Source organism: Anoplopoma fimbria, chromosome 10, assembly GCF_027596085.1.
Source record: "Anoplopoma fimbria isolate UVic2021 breed Golden Eagle Sablefish chromosome 10, Afim_UVic_2022, whole genome shotgun sequence".
NCBI classification, from domain to species: Eukaryota; Metazoa; Chordata; class Actinopteri; order Perciformes; family Anoplopomatidae; genus Anoplopoma; species Anoplopoma fimbria.
Genome location: NC_072458.1, coordinates 5448859 through 5467344, shown reverse-complemented (window position 1 = coordinate 5467344; position 18486 = coordinate 5448859). Strand labels below are relative to the sequence as shown.

General features: G+C 43.2%; 1 protein-coding gene across 1 annotated transcript; it reads left to right on the top strand.

Moving 5' to 3' along the window:
- The first annotated feature begins 1178 nt into the window (after positions 1–1178).
- zbtb10 (zinc finger and BTB domain containing 10) lies at positions 1179–18329 on the top strand. Its single transcript, XM_054606297.1, has 5 exons — positions 1179–2091; positions 8516–9542; positions 14545–14610; positions 16777–16952; positions 17775–18329. The coding sequence occupies exons 1-5, from the start codon at positions 1429–1431 to the stop codon at positions 18054–18056; spliced, it is 2214 nt and encodes a 737-aa protein (XP_054462272.1). The 5' UTR covers positions 1179–1428; the 3' UTR covers positions 18057–18329.
- Positions 18330–18486: the final 157 nt, after the last annotated feature.

Sequence of the window (18486 nt, the reverse complement as noted above, 5' to 3'; positions counted from 1 at the left end):
TAAATCCCACTCTTTTTCACACATTATGTGCAAAGCCCTTAATTGGACAGAAATTCAACTTTATATCCAACTATGTCAAGCATCACACACACACACACACACAGAGCGAGAGAGAGAAAGAGAGGGACAGAGAGAGAGAGAGATAGGCGTTCTCATGAAAGAGGGCCACCTGCTGGACCTGATCCTGATGTCAGGGAACAGAAATGTGAGGTACATGTTGATATGTTAGAATACTTTACTCTCGGCTATAACATCTGACGGGTCTCTAGAGGTTGCCAATTTCACATTTACATGATCAAACATCATCGCATGACTTCATTACAATCACACATGTTGTATTATTATATTACACCTGTCTAAATTGATTTATTATTAAACACATATATCGCATGATAAGATATATAAACAGCAAATATATTATAAACTAAGACATAATGATGACATACACTCTAAATTATGCTTCTAAGCTCTGGTTTCGGAAAAAAAAGTATTTCTATAGTGTTAATATTATTGTAATGGAACATTAATTAGCTTTTTTTATTTAAATTAAATATCACAATTAATTCACACATATATATAATTACAAACATAAACAATACTTTATAGATCTCTATATTCATTCATATTTATTTATTATCATGATGTATTATTATTAATTTTATACATATTCATTCATATTCATATATTCATACAAAAAATATATATAATATATATATATATATAGTAGCAGTCAAAAGTTTGGACACACCTTCTCATTCAACTACTTTGAAGAATCTAAAATATAAAACATATTCTGGTTTGTTGAACATTTGTTTGTTTACCACATAATTCCATATGTGTTCCTTCATAGTTTTGATGTCTTCAATATTAATCTACAATGTAGAAAAAACCCAAAAAAAACATTGAATGAGAAGGTGTGTGGTACTAAAATGAAAATTCAACAAGGTAGTATAAACAGACTTTTATAGAATTCCTAAATAAATATTATGACAATATCATGTTGACGGGCTAAAGTGGGGCACACAAGAAAAGTCAAAAGGTGTAAAGCATTCGTGAAATGGGTGCAGCCTTGAAACAACCAATGACCCCTTGCTGATCAACAGATCCCCATCTTCCTTTAAATGCCGCCCCCTCCCTCTCCAGCCCCCCTTTCTCCGGTCGAGGTGCATTGTGGGGGATAAAGTCGTTGCCATTCGACCTCTGCGGGGCCTGCGCGGACGCAGCGAGAACCCTGAAATTCATTATGCGTTTAAAACCTTTATTTATTTCCGCATAACCTACATTCTCTCACCGGGAGGGCCAAAGCGGAGAAAAGCGACGACGACGGTCCATCTCTTCCGGACAACACATCGCTCATAAAGACATTGTTTTTGTCGGAGGGGGAATACTGTGGAGAAAGTGAAGATTTTTTAATATATATTAAGAAAAATGTCCGGTGAGAGAAACCGCAGGTCGCTTGCTTTCCGAGGAGGTGGATTAGCTGGGTTAACGGGCTCCAGTGGTATCGGTGGGGGGAACCGTAACAGCTGGGAGGCCCCGGCCTGTCAAGACCGACATTTTAACGGGAACAGGCCGGATCAGGAGGAGGACAGCGATCTGGGGGCGAAGGGATCCTCGCAGAAGAGAGAGGAGGGCGCCGGGTCCGTCAGCGACAGCACGGAGCCCGAGGCGGAGGAGGAAGAGGACCCGGAAGAGGGCAGCCTGGCAGCCGGGGACGGCGACGACTGTGTGGGCTCAGGGGAAGGGGAGGACGGGTCCAGGGAGGGGAACAGTCCCGGGGACGCCGACGGACGGGACGCGGCGGCGGCGGTGGCGGTGGCGGTGGCGGAGTCGGGCTCCAGGAGGTCCGGGGTCGAGATGAGACCGCAGACGCTGCTCCAGAAACACTCGTTATTTCACGCGTCGTGGCTGCAGGAGTTCCCCTGGCTCTCCTTCTGCCAGGAGACGGGACTCATGTCCTGCTCTTGGTGTCACAACATTGCCACTAAACACAGCGACGAGCTGGTCAAAGGAAGCCGCAACTACAAGCGGGCCCTGCTGCTGCGGCATCACCTGTCCTCCGAGCACGGGAGGAACGACCCCACCAAGCAGGTAACGCGAGTCCCGCTCCGCGCTCCTCACCTGCGTGACGACACACACCTGTCACGCTTTGTTTCCGCCGTTGTGTCAAAGTTTGTTTGGTTTGTCACTAATAAAGGCAGTTTCTGCAGCTTGTTAAGCACAGCGGAGGCGAAAGCCGGCTGTTTTGTTACCCGAGCTCCGCTGTCCCTTCCCCGGGCTGGTTGGCTAGCATCAGCCTGCTAACCTGAGCTAACTGCTAGCTTAGCCGGCTAGCCGCTTGAGGCTCTGCTGCAGCCGGAGGTGGCGTTAGATGGGCAGGGACCGGAGTGGAAACCCCCTAGCGAGGCTAACGTCGACTAACTGGTATTGAATGGCAAAAGACCCGAACTTCCTTTTAACATGAGTGACACCAGTCTCTCTCATTCAGTAACGAGTGTCTGCCCACTTATAAGTCCAGTTACACCCACAGACCTGGTCCAGTAGGACACCTGCTACTGTCCCACAGGAGACTGTACCTTCAGGATTAAGGGTTCATTGCTTGTCACAAACACACTTTTCATCGTTTTGAACTTCCTTAAATAGTAATTAAGAATAAGGGACAGTGTAAGTGTTGTAGAATATATATTTTTTGGGGGGTGCACACAATGTAAAGATGTAAGCAAACCCTTTTGTTGCATCAGCAGCTGTCTTGATTGCTAGCTTGCTAGAGGTCACACAATGACAAGGACTCGACCCTAGTAGCCTTTGGGGAACCGCACCCCTACTCACCCCCCACCCCACCCCACCCCCCTCCTCATCATGCACTTCTCCTGGCTCGCGGTCCCGGTTGACCTCTGGCGCATTTCTTCCTCCTCCACCTCCTCCCTTTGGGGAGCTAAATTAGAGGCATTGTGCTAGAATGACCCCCCCAAATCCATACATGGTGTCACTTGCAGGGCTGGACAAGAGGAGGAGAGTAAATCAAGTTGCCTGGAGCCTGACAGTTTGCCTGGCCCCCATGAATAGGCATGCATTTGTGAAATAGATGTCAGTAAATGGAATGACATGGCATCACCTGACCCTGTCATCCACATATTTCTCAATTAATGGATGCTAGTGTTCTACCTTTGAGAGGCATATTTCATGATCTACGCCCCATCTCTTGTACAAAAGATTCAATATTGGGAAATTGCCCCTCTTAATCTAATTGGCATTTAAAGACTATGTTTTAGCCCAAGCTTCAGAGATAGGTACAAAGTTATTGACGGTATAAATGTATTGATTGCTTATAATCCAAAACTACCAAGCCATATTGGAACGATGTCTATTGACGTGCATGAGGTCTTTTTATTGGTTCATTCTTTTTATTGCAGTGTAGGCAACATTTCTACAGTGCTCCTTCAGAGACCTCGTAAAAACAGGGAGTGCATATTTGCCAAAGTGTCAAAGGGCATTTCTCACATCAATCCTTATTCAAAAAAACATGTAGTGTTACTTCTGTTCCTTGCGCATTTCCACATCCGACCTCCTATCCTGACAATGTTCTGGGCTGTCAGGGGAATTAAGAGCGGGGTGCTATTTGACTCTAATTTGTGAGCGAAGAGGATTGCACTACTACATTTAGTTCCTTGCTTTGCACACGCAATCACTAATACTTAAAGTGATGTACTAACTTGTGCACATCCCCTAATTGGTAAGGAGGGCAGTAAGGTTGGATTAGGGGCTTGGTGTGGCTTTTCCTTAGCAACAAGGACCCCAGACACTGAGAGGTTATCCAGTCCATTTCCTCATGTCGAACAGAGCTGGGGCAATAAAGTCCCAGTGCTGCATTATTGGAAATTATTTAATTCAGATTTTTTATTGACTTACTTTTTGCAGTTTTGATCTTCCTCAGATCTGATTTTTTTCCACTTGTGACTGCCTTTGAATTAAACTGTAATCCTTTTCATATATATACAGTACTGTTGAAATAATGAGCACCAGTGTATGTTAAGCGAGGTAGTATTGTGAAGCAGTACATTAAAAGGGGAATTATGGTGTTATGAGTCAACGTCTTGTTCTATTCACCCATTCCTGGCGTTAGTCAGGCCTCTGCTGCATTCGTTAAAGCTAACTTGATTAGCCCTTGCACACCAGGGCAGCTGTGGTAAATGTGGGTCTCCTTGGAGAAGGGGGCCGTTGTCCTTAATTATCTAGACGCTGTCTTGTGCTCAAATTTTTCCCTATGCTCGCTGGTAAGAGGTCAAAATGAGGCAAACGTAGACCATTGTTTCCCTAAGATCAAATATGTGATCATATATCTGGGATCTATATAACTCAATTTAATTCTCTAGTAACCTTTCCTTTGTTGGCAAATTGGTAAAAGGTTATGCTCTGTATGTCGTCGAATTATTACCACAAAGTTAATTTCCGTTTCAGTTCTCTCAATATCCAGCCTCTCCATAAACTCTCTTTTTCTCTCATCTGCTGACGTGCTTTCTTGTCTCTACCTCTTTTTCTTCTTTTGTTTTCATCCGTAATACAGACACCTGTTCACCAAACCCTTGCAATATTCAAATATTTAACCCGGTCCAAGATGAGGCGCATGAAGCCACATGAGACAATCCACGTCACCTCTTTAATTTTGATGGCGAAAAAAATGTTTTTCAGATATACTGGACCCATACAAGTTATTTCACCCCCTCATTTTAGTTAAGACAACCGCACTTCTCCCTGAATGTGAAATGGGACCCACCCTTTGCGTTCTGGTGTCTGCCAGATAGATGGGATGTTTATTGGGGGCCACAGGTCAGGGGAATGGGGTGGGGTGCAGCCAGAGGGAGAATTCTTCTTGTTGAATCCGTCAGTGACTCTCCCCTCCCCTCGTTTTTCTTCCCCCCCTATCTCTGCCTCCTCTGTCAGAGCATTGTTAGGAGGCCGGGAGACACTCAGTGCAGCCCTCCCACACCTTGGGCCAAACACACACTGCAGTATTGTATTGTTCTGGCATCTGGGTACAGACGGTTGGGCGGGGGTACAGTATATGTAGGGAGTTAGGGAAGGACCGGTGGAGATGGCCTCAGGGCTGGGCTGGGCTGGTCATGGGACTGGATTGAAAGAGGGTGGGTGGGGGTAGACAAGTTAGGGGTTGGAGGCAAATGTGTGCTTAAAAGGGTAAACAAAAACTGGCTCAGTCGGTCATTATATTGCATGGGGACGGTGTTGTATCACATGATCTGTTGGAGGTGTGTCTGACTGACGCCGGTGCTTCGATAAGCCTGAATTTATGGCTACCTTGGTTTGTTTAATCCACCTGTAAATCAGTTCTTATTGGCCCCTTCATCGTACATTTTAAAGCATCCATGTCATTCCCAGATGAAAGGAATTTTCTTTCCCAGCTTGGATTCTCTTGCACTCTCTTTCTCCCCTCTTACCATCTCTGGCTCAAATAAAAAAAACCTAGCCACGTCACAACTGGGGGAGGTTTGATCTTGTCCCCACATTCTCGCTTGGCTCAGGCTGGTTTTTGCCTCCAGCATCTGCTGTGCAGGGTCTGCTGGTTCTCTAAGCTCCCAGCTCACACGTGGCACATCTGGAGAAAGGATGATGATGCTGCTGCTGCTGATGAGGCCAGTATGGTGCAACTTATCCAGTACCAGGCTGTCCTAACCTGACTCCAATAAGTACACACACACAACTCGTATCAGAACTGCCAGGCAAAGTCTTGCCTCTTTGGCCCATTGCCTTGCTATGTGTAATGGATAAAAAGTTGTGGGGAGTCATGGGTTTTTGGGGGTGGGATCGCCAGGTTGAAATGATAAAATAAGACTACAAATACCAAGTAACTAGGAGTCTGAGAGCACTTGTTTATTTGTAGCATTTATGACATATTTGCTTTTTTTTCTACTCAACCCTCACCGTCTACTGACTAAAAGTGTTTGAAGGTGTTTCGTCTTCTGGTAAAAGCTTGTTTGGTCTAAACGTATCAAAAGAGAAGAGCAATGGACCAAAGCAAAACAGCAAAAATCTGCATGTAATCAAACTGGGTGGCCTATCCAGCACCTACTGCTGTGATAGCACTACTGGCCTTCACCCCACCAATATATTCCACCACAGTACTCGACATGATGACCATGCCCCTCCAGAGGCTTTGATGTGTATATCATGGAATAATTCTTTCTCCTCCCTCCTCATCCTTTTCTCCTCACCCACACGCACTCTGGCTCCCTTCTATGCTTGCGAGTGGGAGCTGCTGTGTAATAAGAGAGTGAGTGCTGAAACCTTTCACAAAGGCCTACAGTGAGTGGACAATGAGCCTCGGGGAGAACACGGGCTATTGTGAAGGCTAAAATGGGGCGACCCAACTCCTCTCTATCGGCCGCTCTCCGTCCCCCTCTGCTCCACATTTTCCCCTCCGCCCTTTTTCTTGAGGCTCAAGGTCTCACTCTGTCTCAATCTCTGCCTCATGCTCTCACTCTTTTTTTCTTTGTGGGTGAGTTATCGCTCTGTTCTCGTTTATAGTCCAACCATTCCTCATCTTCTTTTCACACGTATTTCTATCAACTCTTCTTTTATTTTATTTTTCTCCCACAGAACTCTTCAATTCTGCTCTGGTCTAATATCATTTTCTGTCCTACTTTTTATTTCCTCCAGCCCGCAAAGTACGTCCACTTTGCCCCCTCTCTATCTCTCCCACATTCTGCCTCTGATTTCATTCCATCCCATCTCTCTTCATCTCTTCCCTCCAGCTGTGGCAGAGGATGATAAGCCCCCCTATACTGTCCTGTGTGCCCAGGCTGCCATGGACAAGCACTGCAGTGTGGAGGGAGTAGGGGTGGGGGTGGGGGCTGGGTGGGGACCTCAGAGAAATGGATTTAATCTGAATTACTCGAGCTGAAACCCCAGCTGTGTGTATGTGTAGGCAGCTTCTTTTTTTTTTTTTTTTTTTGTGGTTGTGTGGCAGAGTGTGCATGCATGTGTGTGCGGCAGAGATGGTGGTAGGCGGGGGCAAAAATGCAGGGCTCGAGCAATGTGAATTATTCTGGATTAGGACATCTGCTGTGCAATTCTAAAATCTGCAATAGATGTACGATGCTACATGTGAGTGTGTGTGTGTGTGTGTACTTGTTTGAAATGTAAAACTATAACGTAGAGTTCTACACATGCAGGGTGTATTTGCATTTTTTTGTTTTTTATTGGGCAGTGTATTTTGTCAATGCATATATAAGCGTATGCTTATACACATGTTAATACTCCCCTCTTCTCTGCTCCGTACCAGGCTGGCCCATTGCCCTGTTAACGGGGAGCGGTGGAGGGGGAGGGTGGCTGTTACAGGGTAGATCTGTGCTTCTGCCAGTTCCCCTCCCATCCCACAGCCACGTCGTGTCCTGCTTGGACACTCGTCGGCCCGTTCTACATATAGCTTCCAAATTTAAGAAATAGGGGAATTTTATTGTACCGAAGCTGAATGTGTATAAAATGTTGAATCTTGCAAAAATATCTTCTAATCTATCTTTGGAAGTGATAACATAAGCCAGATTTTCTAAAACCAAGACATTCTCCTAAGAGACTAAAAAATGCTCCTGGGAAATCAAATTTATCGTTTAAAGGAAATAGAAATATAATTTTTTTAAACTCTGTCAGAGGGGTGGTTTTAGAAAATTATGAATATAGCCATAGATGATGTCCCTTGCTTACTGTGTATTTTTATTGTTGCCTTGGATACCTGAACAAATGCAGGTGCAAAGCGGCATCATGTTGAGATTTTTATAGTACAGCATAAATGGAATTTAATGGGATAAAATATTCCATCTACCTAAAAACTAAAACAGTGGGCATTATGTTTTCTCCAGAGATTGATGCAAAACCACATGACATTTTGTCATTCGAGTAAGAGGTGTCACTGTTTTAAACATTTGATTGGACTGAAAATGTTGCCAGTGTGCACACATTCTCTGGGGTTGTCGAAATGCATTCTGGAAAAGGAAGAAATCATTAATTAAAATAGCCACCTTCGGGGATAAATCTACAGAAAATCAATTAATTACAATGGCTTTTACTCAAACATATTCCCTATCTATATGTTAAGTTACAGCCTCTCAGGGTTTATCATTTTGCCATTGGGCCTCTAGTTTAAATTTTTGTGTTAGGACCAAGAGTTTAAATTTAATGGAGAGAAAGAATTGATAAGGGGGTTAGGTAATACTATCCAGCCTAAAAGCAATAAGTAACACCTTTCCTTGCCTCTTTCCCACCTCCCCCATAACAGCAGCCTGTCAAACCTGTTTCATCCCCAGGGCAGGTGCGCCGGTGTCACGCCGGGTTCCCGAGGGTGTATGTCTGTGTTATTTAATCAGTGTTACAAGGAGGGAACATATATATATATATATATATATATGTATATATATATATACGTTTTTGTGTACTTTTGCAAATTACTTGTGGGAACCCAAATCTTCAATAATAATTCTTGTTTTTCTTCTCTTTCGTGTAAAAGGAGACGATGAGGCCCTCAGACAACGGCAGCCCCTCCACTAACTGCTCAGAGGAAGACTACCGCAACAAGTCCAATGAGAACTCCTACTGTTACCAGCTTCTCCAGGAGCTGGACAAGCAACGCAAAAGTGGCATCCTCTGCGACGTCAACATAGTCGTCTCGGGCCAGGTGTTCCGCGCACACAAGAACATCCTGGTGGCGGGCAGCCGCTACTTCAAAACCCTCTACTGTCTGACCAAGGGCGAGGCCCAGGACCAGGCCACGGTCACACACCTGGATGTTGCTGCTGTGCAGGGCTTCTCCGTTATCCTCGACTTTCTCTACTCTGGGAATCTGCTGCTCACAAGCCAAAATGCCATTGAGGTGATGTCTGTCGCTAGTTACCTCCAGATGTCAGAGGTTGTACATTCATGTAGGGCTTTTATAAAGGACGCCCTGAACATCAGCATCAAGCAGGAGGCTCCCGATTCGGTGGTGGTGGACTACAACAAGAGGCAAATGGTGTCCAAAGACGGACAGAGAGGGCTGGACCGCAAGCCAAGCAACTTCTGGGCCACAAGCATCCTGTCGAAGCTGTCGATCAAGGCCAGCAACAATCAAGGAAAGGATGCAATGGACGAAGAAGACGAAGGCGGCAGGATGAAGGAGGAGATCAGCGATATAGAGGTGACAATGGTTGGGGCTGAGGGCTGTGCCCTGGTGACCCCTGGAGCCTCTGGTAACTGGAGCCACCACAACGACAACTCGTCTGATTCAGCGGAGACCAATGATACGCGGTCGGCGAGTGGCCAGGTGTTCGTCTGGAACGAGCCAGCCACAGGTGGCGCTGCTGCAGCACCCTCGGCAATGAAGCGAGAAGCACCAGATGCCGCGGCAGGAAGTGGACGGCGGAAAAAGCAGACCACCACGCGGCGTTTTGTCTACAACTTTCCACCAGAGCCTGAGGAGGGATTTGACGAGGGGATGTTCATCCAGCCTTCGGCCTCCTACCCCAGAGAGGACTTCTCCTCCCTCTCCGAAAATGCTGGTACGACACACATTTGAACACATCCGAACGCACTTCACACTCTCAACCCAATATTCCAACATAAGGTATAAAAAGCACGGTCAAATAATTGTGGCCATTTAATTGAATAGTTTAATAGTTTGTTTGTAGTAATTTTTGGTTTTGTGGAAAGAATAAGCATATAATCTTGTTATAGATTGCTACTGATTTTTTTAAACATAATGGGGATGAGTTTGCCTTTTCAAAAGGGTTATATAGCAAATTGCACCATTCTTAATTTAACATGAATTAAAAGAGGTGGCATTAGTAGCTTTTTATGATGACCAAATTCTCAGACGGCAGGAAGATCTTAAATGAATCACAGAAATATCATGAAAGCAATGCAGGGGTATAAGTAATCGGCTAACCCTTTGGTTAAATAGTAAGAATTAACAAATTGCGTAAAAAGAAAAAGCCCTCTGCACTTGTCTATGTGACTTTGTGCTTTGCAATAATGTCTGCAAACTTTGCCTTTAGCTACTGCTAGTGGGAGACACAATAACCAGTTACAGTACCAGTCAAAAGTTTGGACACACCTTCTTATTCAATGTTTTTTCCTTTATTTTTATTTTTATTTTTTTCTACATTGTAGATTAATATTGAAGACATCAAAACTATGAAGGAACACATATGGAATTATGTGGTAAACAAACAAATGCTCAACAAACCAGAATATGTTTTATATTTTAGATTCTTCAAAGTAGTTGAATGAGAAGGTGTGTCCAGACGTTTGACTGGTTCTGTATGTCAGGTAGCATCATTAGCTCGATGCCTCTCTGCCTTCTGCCCCAACCTCTCCCCCATCAGTTTAACCTCTAAACACTCAGATTACTGTGACATTCAGTTTTGTCTTCTTGCAACATTAACTTGAAGCTAAATTCAAAAAAAGACCCTGTTTTTATAGCTGCACCAATATTTTATATTTTGTATTTAAAAGGATGTAAGATTACATTCTGTAGATTTGTACAATGCCTGTCCCCACATAATGCATTTGTAATGATTAACCCACCAGGGGGTCAATGGGGCAGAAGAGGATAACCCTAATGGGTCACGTGGCTTTAGTAATTGATCCTCTTTTAGTGGTCTTCCAGCCTGTAAAATTTAGCAGAATTTTAATCCAGCCCTGGAAGATCACACCTTTTGATACTTGGGGGCAGCATTGCCTCATTTAAAAGAGTGATCTGTCACCATATAGTGGCAGATCTAATCCCGTCACATGCATGTTAACAGATTTGATGCTAACATAAACTAAGCTGTGGCCGCCCCTAGTGAGGAAACACTGGCATGATCACTAGGATTCATGATCAAATTATTGATCACCCTGCAAAAAGTATGGATTTTCAGTTTTTGATCTGTACCAAGCTTTAACACTTAATAGGATATGAGCTTATAACTTGCAATTTAACCTGCTGTGCACAGCCGAGAAGTGAGTCACTCCTGGCCATGATCTCCACTAATCACTACAGAGCAGGGGGCTTAGAGGAGTTACGCCCACCTGGAGAGCTTTGTGTTGCCACAGCGCTGCTGAGACTTGTCCTGAGGAAAAGATAGGACATTAAGTCCATTTCAATGGTTCTGGCGCAATTTAGTGGTTCACATCGGTACGCTAAAATGTTTTGTGGAAAAAAATAGAAATGCGTTGGAGAGCGACTTACCTTAACTAAAAATACATGCAGTATGCTGTGGTTGGTGAAAACCTTGAGTGCCTATGAACTTTCAATTAAGGTTTAAATCTTGTTTGGTAAAACTTTTGCGCACTTTCATCTTTTCCCTTTCTCTCTACTGTTTGATACCTTACGCTTTCCGTCCTGTTAATCTATCCATCACTTCACCCATCCACATACAGTTTAAGCGCTCTTTAGTAATCTCTTCTCTCAACTCCAGCCTTCTCCTTCTGTTGGCCCCATTAAGGATGGCACTCCATCTAACCGTAATGATATCACATATTAAGTGGAGTAGTATGGACGGGGGGAGGGAGGGGAGGGTTTTGAGGAACAAAGTGTGTGTAGAAAGAGAGAGAGAGAGAACTTCATTTTGTGTGCGCAAGAGGGAGAGAAGCCGTCCCTAATGCAGGAAAATGAAAAAAGCAGGGGAAACATTTCTTCCCCAAGGCCTCCCTAAATGCACTTGAATGCTCTTAGTGCCTCCAACTCCTCCTATGGCTCTTCTTAATGTGTGCACAGAGTGATCCAGGGTGTTGTAATGGCCTTGAGGAGACGCTCAGCTGGTTCGTCCACACGTGCAAACTCTCCAACCTTCCCGTTGTCATGTATCTGTGTTGTTTAGCTCCATGTCTCTACTTAATGTATACTACGTTTCCAAATAAAGATATGCTTAAGACTTTAAGTAGGCTGTTAGTCACAGTAAAAAGGTTTCAAGGAAACTGTTTACCCTGAAATGAAAGTTCTGTGTTCAACAATCCATTCATTCACTCTTACGGTATAGTCTATGTTCACATTTTAAATATAGATCTGTGAATATTTAGGCTCTGTAAGGGCCGAAAATTGTAACAATGTGTCCATCTCTATTGTTTGTAATGTGTGCGATGTGATTTCTGGAGAATTTGAGGCAGAAATGGGCAACACATTATCTTGATTATAAAAAAATTTAACCACTAATGAGGAATAATCGGCATAGCAGGTATATTTAAAAAATTATGAAGTTTCTATAGCGTTTTCACTTCTCATTTAAAAAAAAAAAAAAATTCCAAACTCTTTTTCTGTTCCCGTTTAGGAGTGTGCCTGAAATGCGTTGTTTATTTTTCTTTCAGTTTCTTTCCCCAATTTTTTTTTTATTCAAAAGTGGCTGTAAAGATTGGTCTGACTGGGTTTTTGAGAGAGATTTCTTTAATACCTTTAACTCGTAACATTTTTTTTGCGTGTAAAGTGTCCGTGGGTAACGTGAAAGCTGCTTTATATAGAATTTAATATTATTATACATTTTCTACAGTAATGTAGTCATATTTTTCTCCACACGGCTTTGTGTGCCTATACGTTATAGGAAATTCTTTACTTTGTAGGAAGTGGGCCTCGGTGGTGTGTTTGTAATATTCTGAATTTGTTTACAAGTTTCTGGATAGAAAGCTGCCGTGTCATGGAGTCTACTGTACATATAGTGTCAGAGCACCCAACTATTAATGCCATTTTTCAGTCTACACCTCCTGGAAAGTACATGAAAAGATGGTCAAGTACCATTTATGGAGCGAAAGACATTTGCCAAAGCTTTCAGTTTGTTCCCACAGCCTCTCTCTGCTGTCGAGGCCGGATGGGTCTCATGCTGCATACAGTGCTCATTTGTTACTACTCTCTCTGGATGTGTGTGCCACATGATGTCTAAAACATTAGTTACGCCTTATCGAAATATTGCTTCACAGAGCAAAAATGTGAATGTGTACAATTATTTGCCATGTCTGCTGAGGGTTATTGGATTATTCTATAAAAACACAGCATGCAAAAGACACTAAAAAGGATTTATCGTTTTGATCATGGGAAGGACGATAAACAAAAAACTCATCTTCTGGTTGTGAGATGCTCGCTCTAAAACTACAGCCCTCTTGCATGATTAGGCGTAGCTGGCTTGCATATTTCTGTTCGAGCAGTCATGAGCAGTCATCCACCAATATGAGCTGCCCCAGTTTCCCACAGTGATGTCACCCGTTTGGGTTTCAGTTTGATCGGTGCGGTCATGATCCAAGGATAGAAACATAGTAGCCCAAGTGTTGGTAATCTTTAAATAGTTTTGGTTGTCTGCACTTTGAAATAGGTGCTTACTTTAAAGTGTGTTTTATCGCTACTTGTAAATAGGTTGTTCAACAAATAGAACGTGTAGGACTGTAACTAACAATTATTGCCTTTTATTGGTTCATATACTGATTATTTTTCAATTGGTGTATTCTTCAAAATGCCTTACACAATTTGAGTCCAAGGTGTATGTCCTTTTTTTGTCTGACCAAAAGACGTATTCAGTTTACAATTTTATCAGACAGAGAAAAGCATTTTAGAGGCTTGAACCATCAAATATATATATATATAGCCTTTTGCTGGAAAAACTGTCTGAAACAATTGGAGGTAGACCGTTTACAGAGTGACAGGAATGCTTGTGTCGTGTGGAAAATAACTGTTGAAAGTGAAGGCTGGTTTCAACGATATAAGTGCTTTGCCATTGCTGTCTGCTCTCACCACGCTGAGCCCACAGTCAACGTTCGTGGCCAATAAATTCTTGGGTCTTCTCCAAACAACACTGTTGGATTGTTTAAAGGGTGCGTGCTGCACAACGACACACAGGGCAGGTGAAATGCATTTGCATACACACTAGTCTATGTTGAAGTGTGCACACGAACGAACACCCTAGTACGACAACTTCCCCAATCCCTTCGAGGTGCAAAGCCGCCATGGGCAGTCCCTTCCCTCCCTAATCCACACTAATGCACTGGGGCTGTCCTCACTATTCCAAATATTGACCCAGGGAGAATGGACACACACACACACACACACACACACACACACACACACACACACACACACACACACACACACACACACACACACACACACACACACACACACAGGGGCGTGTCTTTAATGGACTCTAAGCACTGATGCTGGAGGAACCAGACACACACAGGTGCTCACACACACAAGTGCTTACAAAAGCTGAGTGTAAGCTGAGCCAGAGGGAGGGCTCTACTCTAATTAACCCCCTCCCTGCTGGAGCCCTGGTTACACCAGAGTTTGTTGCCCTTGCCTCGGGAACACACTGCTTTACATATAGTAGGGACCCCTGTGTGTGTGTGTGTGTGTGTGTGTGTGTGTGTGTGTGTTTGCCTATGTTGTTAACTGAAACTCCCATTGTTTCACGTGGGGGGTGGTTAGTTGTGTACACAGGGCGTTGTGAGGTGTGCACCCCCTCCCCAGTCCAGGCTCTCAACCACCTCTCATCTCTCTTTCTCCCTCTCGCTTCTCCCCTCCCCCTCCCCCTTTCCCAGAGCTGGCCAATCAGATCCAGTATAGCATCATCCAGGATTTACAGCAAGGAGAGTCCTGGGAGAATGGTAAGACGCTGCACTCTCTCTAGACGACAGCAAAAAAAAAAAGAACAATAAATCAGGCTGCTTCTATGAAACTTGGAATCTTTAACTAAAATGCACCTTCTCAAATGCGTGTGGGCAGTCCAATCAGTAGTTCTCCTTGAATAAGCGACAGACAAATATATTATTTTCTATTTAAGGGTTTGTCCTCAACCAGCGTACAAATTCAAAATTAACCTGCATGACCCTGTTACACAAAGTGATTGTGTTATTCCCATGTCAGTGTATTTATAAAATATAGAGAACGAATGGTTAATTTTATTCATATAGGCCAAAAATCATAAATTTGCTTTAATTGGGTGGTGGGGAAACCAGTGTGTCACAGAAGTAGATGGTCATTGTCTACAGTACACAAGGCTTTGTGTTCTAATTTAATACTACACAATCATTCTAAGGATGTATGTTAGTATTCAGATTGTTCAAAATGAAGAATACTTACAGCATGCATAAAAAAAAAACACCAGATATTTGAGTGTGCTGCTGATGGACACTACTTTCCCACAATTTATTGCACAAACGCAACAGAGTAGCTTCTCATACCTGGAAAAATATAAACGTAATTGTAATAAAATAAAAAAATAAAAATGGTTTATCTATGAATCTCCCTCTTGAATTTGCGTTAAGCGGCAGTTTGATTGAAGGGCATCAGTGTCACGGATGGGTGGAGTTGTGGGTTGAGACATCAGCTTAAAAGGAATGAGGGGGAGATGGGAAATTAGGCTCAAAATGGCCCTTAAGGTTATATCTAAAACTATAAAATCATAGTTGAAATACACTAAAAAAAGATAGCTTTTTTGTTGTTTTTAGTATTTAGTTCAAATTCAAACTCAAGAATATTTTCGTCTGCAAAAAAATCTTATTTTGACTAAGTTAACATCTTGTTGCACATCCTCAAGGTGAACCACACACACACACACACACACACACACACACACACACACACACACACACACACACACACACACACACACACACACAGGAAATACACAGGTGACCTGCTTCTCATCAACCCTTCCTCCTCACTCCTCCCCCTAGCAACCTGCCGTAACAACGCCTCTGTTGTGTGCAACCTGTCTCAAACAAAAGGCTCCGCTCTGTTCCCCCCCCACTCACTCAGCACTAAAGACTAGCCTCTCCGTTTGGAGTCTTTTCAAAATCAATACATTGCTTATTTATTTGGAAGCCCAGCTGTCCTCATTAGCTTCTTAGCATAAACATCCCAGAGGGTTAATAAAGACGGTGCTGGTGTAAGGACATCTTGATTTCTTTCTTTGAGACTCAGGAAAAAAATAAATCCTGGCACACCATATGATCTACTTGTTAAGTCCTATAGTAGTCAATATTGATGGATGATGCAGGAAGGTGTTTTTTTTTGTCTTTGATGTTAGGAGTTGATTATGATATTATGGAATATATTTAGAATCATGTGCACCTTAACAGTTTTGCAGAAAATTGCTGCAGACTTACAGTAGTGGGTAATTACTAGCATTGTGGTCCCTGTAATGTGTTAATGACGTTGAATAATTACGTTTTTAGTTGCACCTCTTCATAAAAAGCGTTCTAGTTGCAATCACAACCGTTACGTTGACAATGCTGATTTCTCAAGTATCTTCCCCTCAAACTGCTTTATAATGTCGATGTATCACGACAGCAGATCCATGTTGCTGCTTCACATTCACTGCTAATATGAATCTCTAGTAGACTTGTAGACTCAATTTGAAATAGGCATCAGTTACTTAGCAACAGTGACAGAGCTGCATTGTTCATTTTACATGGTTGCCACAGTAATCAGTTTTATCTCTGAAATTTAACAAACTGAGTGAAAGTTTTTTCTGATGCATCCGTTTGTGGTGTATTATTCTCTCTAATGGCTACCGCATCCTAACTCAGTGATTTGATAAACAGGATATTGGTTCCTGACGCACCCCTCTCTCATTAGAGGATCTATTGATGCAAATGTAGCTTTTTATGATCATGTCTTCTCCCATGTCCAGTTTGTTCTTCCAGTCTAGTCAAATTAAAACTCAAAAGAACAAACCATGGTTGTGTTTTTTAAGCTGTAATTGTACGCTAAAACATCATGTTACTAAATCACTGCATCTGCACGTTTGTGTTTTTCTCTCTAACCAGGCGAGTCCTCACATCTAGCCCTCAATAAGCTCAAGTGCCCCCACTGTAACTACATTGCCAAGCATCGGCGCACGCTCAAGAGGCACCTGATCATCCACTCGGGCGTGCGCTCCTTCAGCTGCGACATCTGTGGCAAGCTGTTCACCCGCCGTGAGCACGTAAAGCGACATTCCCTGGTGAGTCCACGTATGCACAGGATCCGCTCCTCTCTTTTACACCAACCATGTGATGTCCATCCACCATCTTGTGCCAGCCTCACCCCCAGCTAATGGGGATCTAAATAAATAAACAATCTCATGCCTTTACACTCCACCTCATGGTTTTGTGTCTGGGAGTTTTTTGCTCGAAGGAGTGAGTTCAACAAGGTATTTTTAAAAGCAGCAATGTATGGCTGTGATATCTATTTTTCTAATGTATGTAGTATCCTAGGCTACATCCACACTACTATGTTTTCCGTTATAAAACGCATATTTTTTGCTACGTTTATGCCTAGCGTCCACACTACCACAGAGTCTTAAACCTCCAAAAACTGAGGGCTTTAGAAACGCTACCGAAGCCGTTTACCTCCTAGTGTTCACAGGCCCTGAGACCTTTGGAAAGATGACAGACACCAACGTTTGCTACTTGATTGGGTGTCTTAGCCGTCACAAATTGTCCTTCCCTGATGAAGCTACCACTAGTTGCCAATTAGCTTAGCCTAACACGACTGGAAACAGGGGGAACAGCTAGCCTGGCTCTGTCTGAAGGTAACAAAATACCAGTAGCTCTAAAGTACCTCCTTACCCTCTATGCTAAGCTAACTCTCTGCTAGTGGTAGCTTCACATTTCTGGTACAGTATCATCAATTTTCTCATCTAACTCAGCAAGACAGGATTTAAGCGTATTTCCCAGAAATGTCTGTCAATGTGACATTTAAAGGAAAAGTTAAAGAGACCAGTGAATCCAAACTTCAAATGGCAACCGACCTGACTCACCTTCTCTCCCCGTCCCTCTTACAGGTGCACAAGAAGGACAAAAAGTACAAGTGCATGGTGTGCAAGAAGATCTTCATGCTTGCAGCCAGCGTGGGTATCCGTCACGGCTCGCGGCGCTACGGTGTGTGTGCGGACTGCGCCGACTCGCACCAGGCTACTCAGGAGGGCCTGGAGGGCATGGAGTTTCCTCGCGATGAAGACTTCGACGGCGAGGAAGGGGAGGACCTGGATGGGGAGGAGCCTACCGACAACGACCAATCAAATTGGGGTGAGGGCAACGCTGGTGCTGCCCCGGAAGAGGACTAAACATTTTAACAAGCTTGAGAAACAAATAAAAAATAAGTTGATGTTTAATATATATGTATACAAAAACTAGCTGGTAAACAATCAACTCCAAAGTGCTATCAAACCTCGAGGTTACTTAATTGTGCAAGTATACGACAAAGAGATGGATCTAAAAAAAAAAAGCTTTCGTAGTGGGAACTCCAAGATGTACAGATTTTATTATTGTTAAATGTGTCCAACTCTGGGCCCAGAGCCCACGAGAGAACGATTCTATCGACGAATAATATGATAAATCAGGTTTTTTTGGTGATGTATTTTTATTTCCTGTTTTTCGGGGGGGGGAGTTGGGCAGGGTGATGATGTAATTTTTGAGTTGGGGTAGGCCAATCATCTAAAAAAAAAAAAAAAAAAGCAAAATGTTAATTATTTAATTTATGAAGAGAGGTTATTA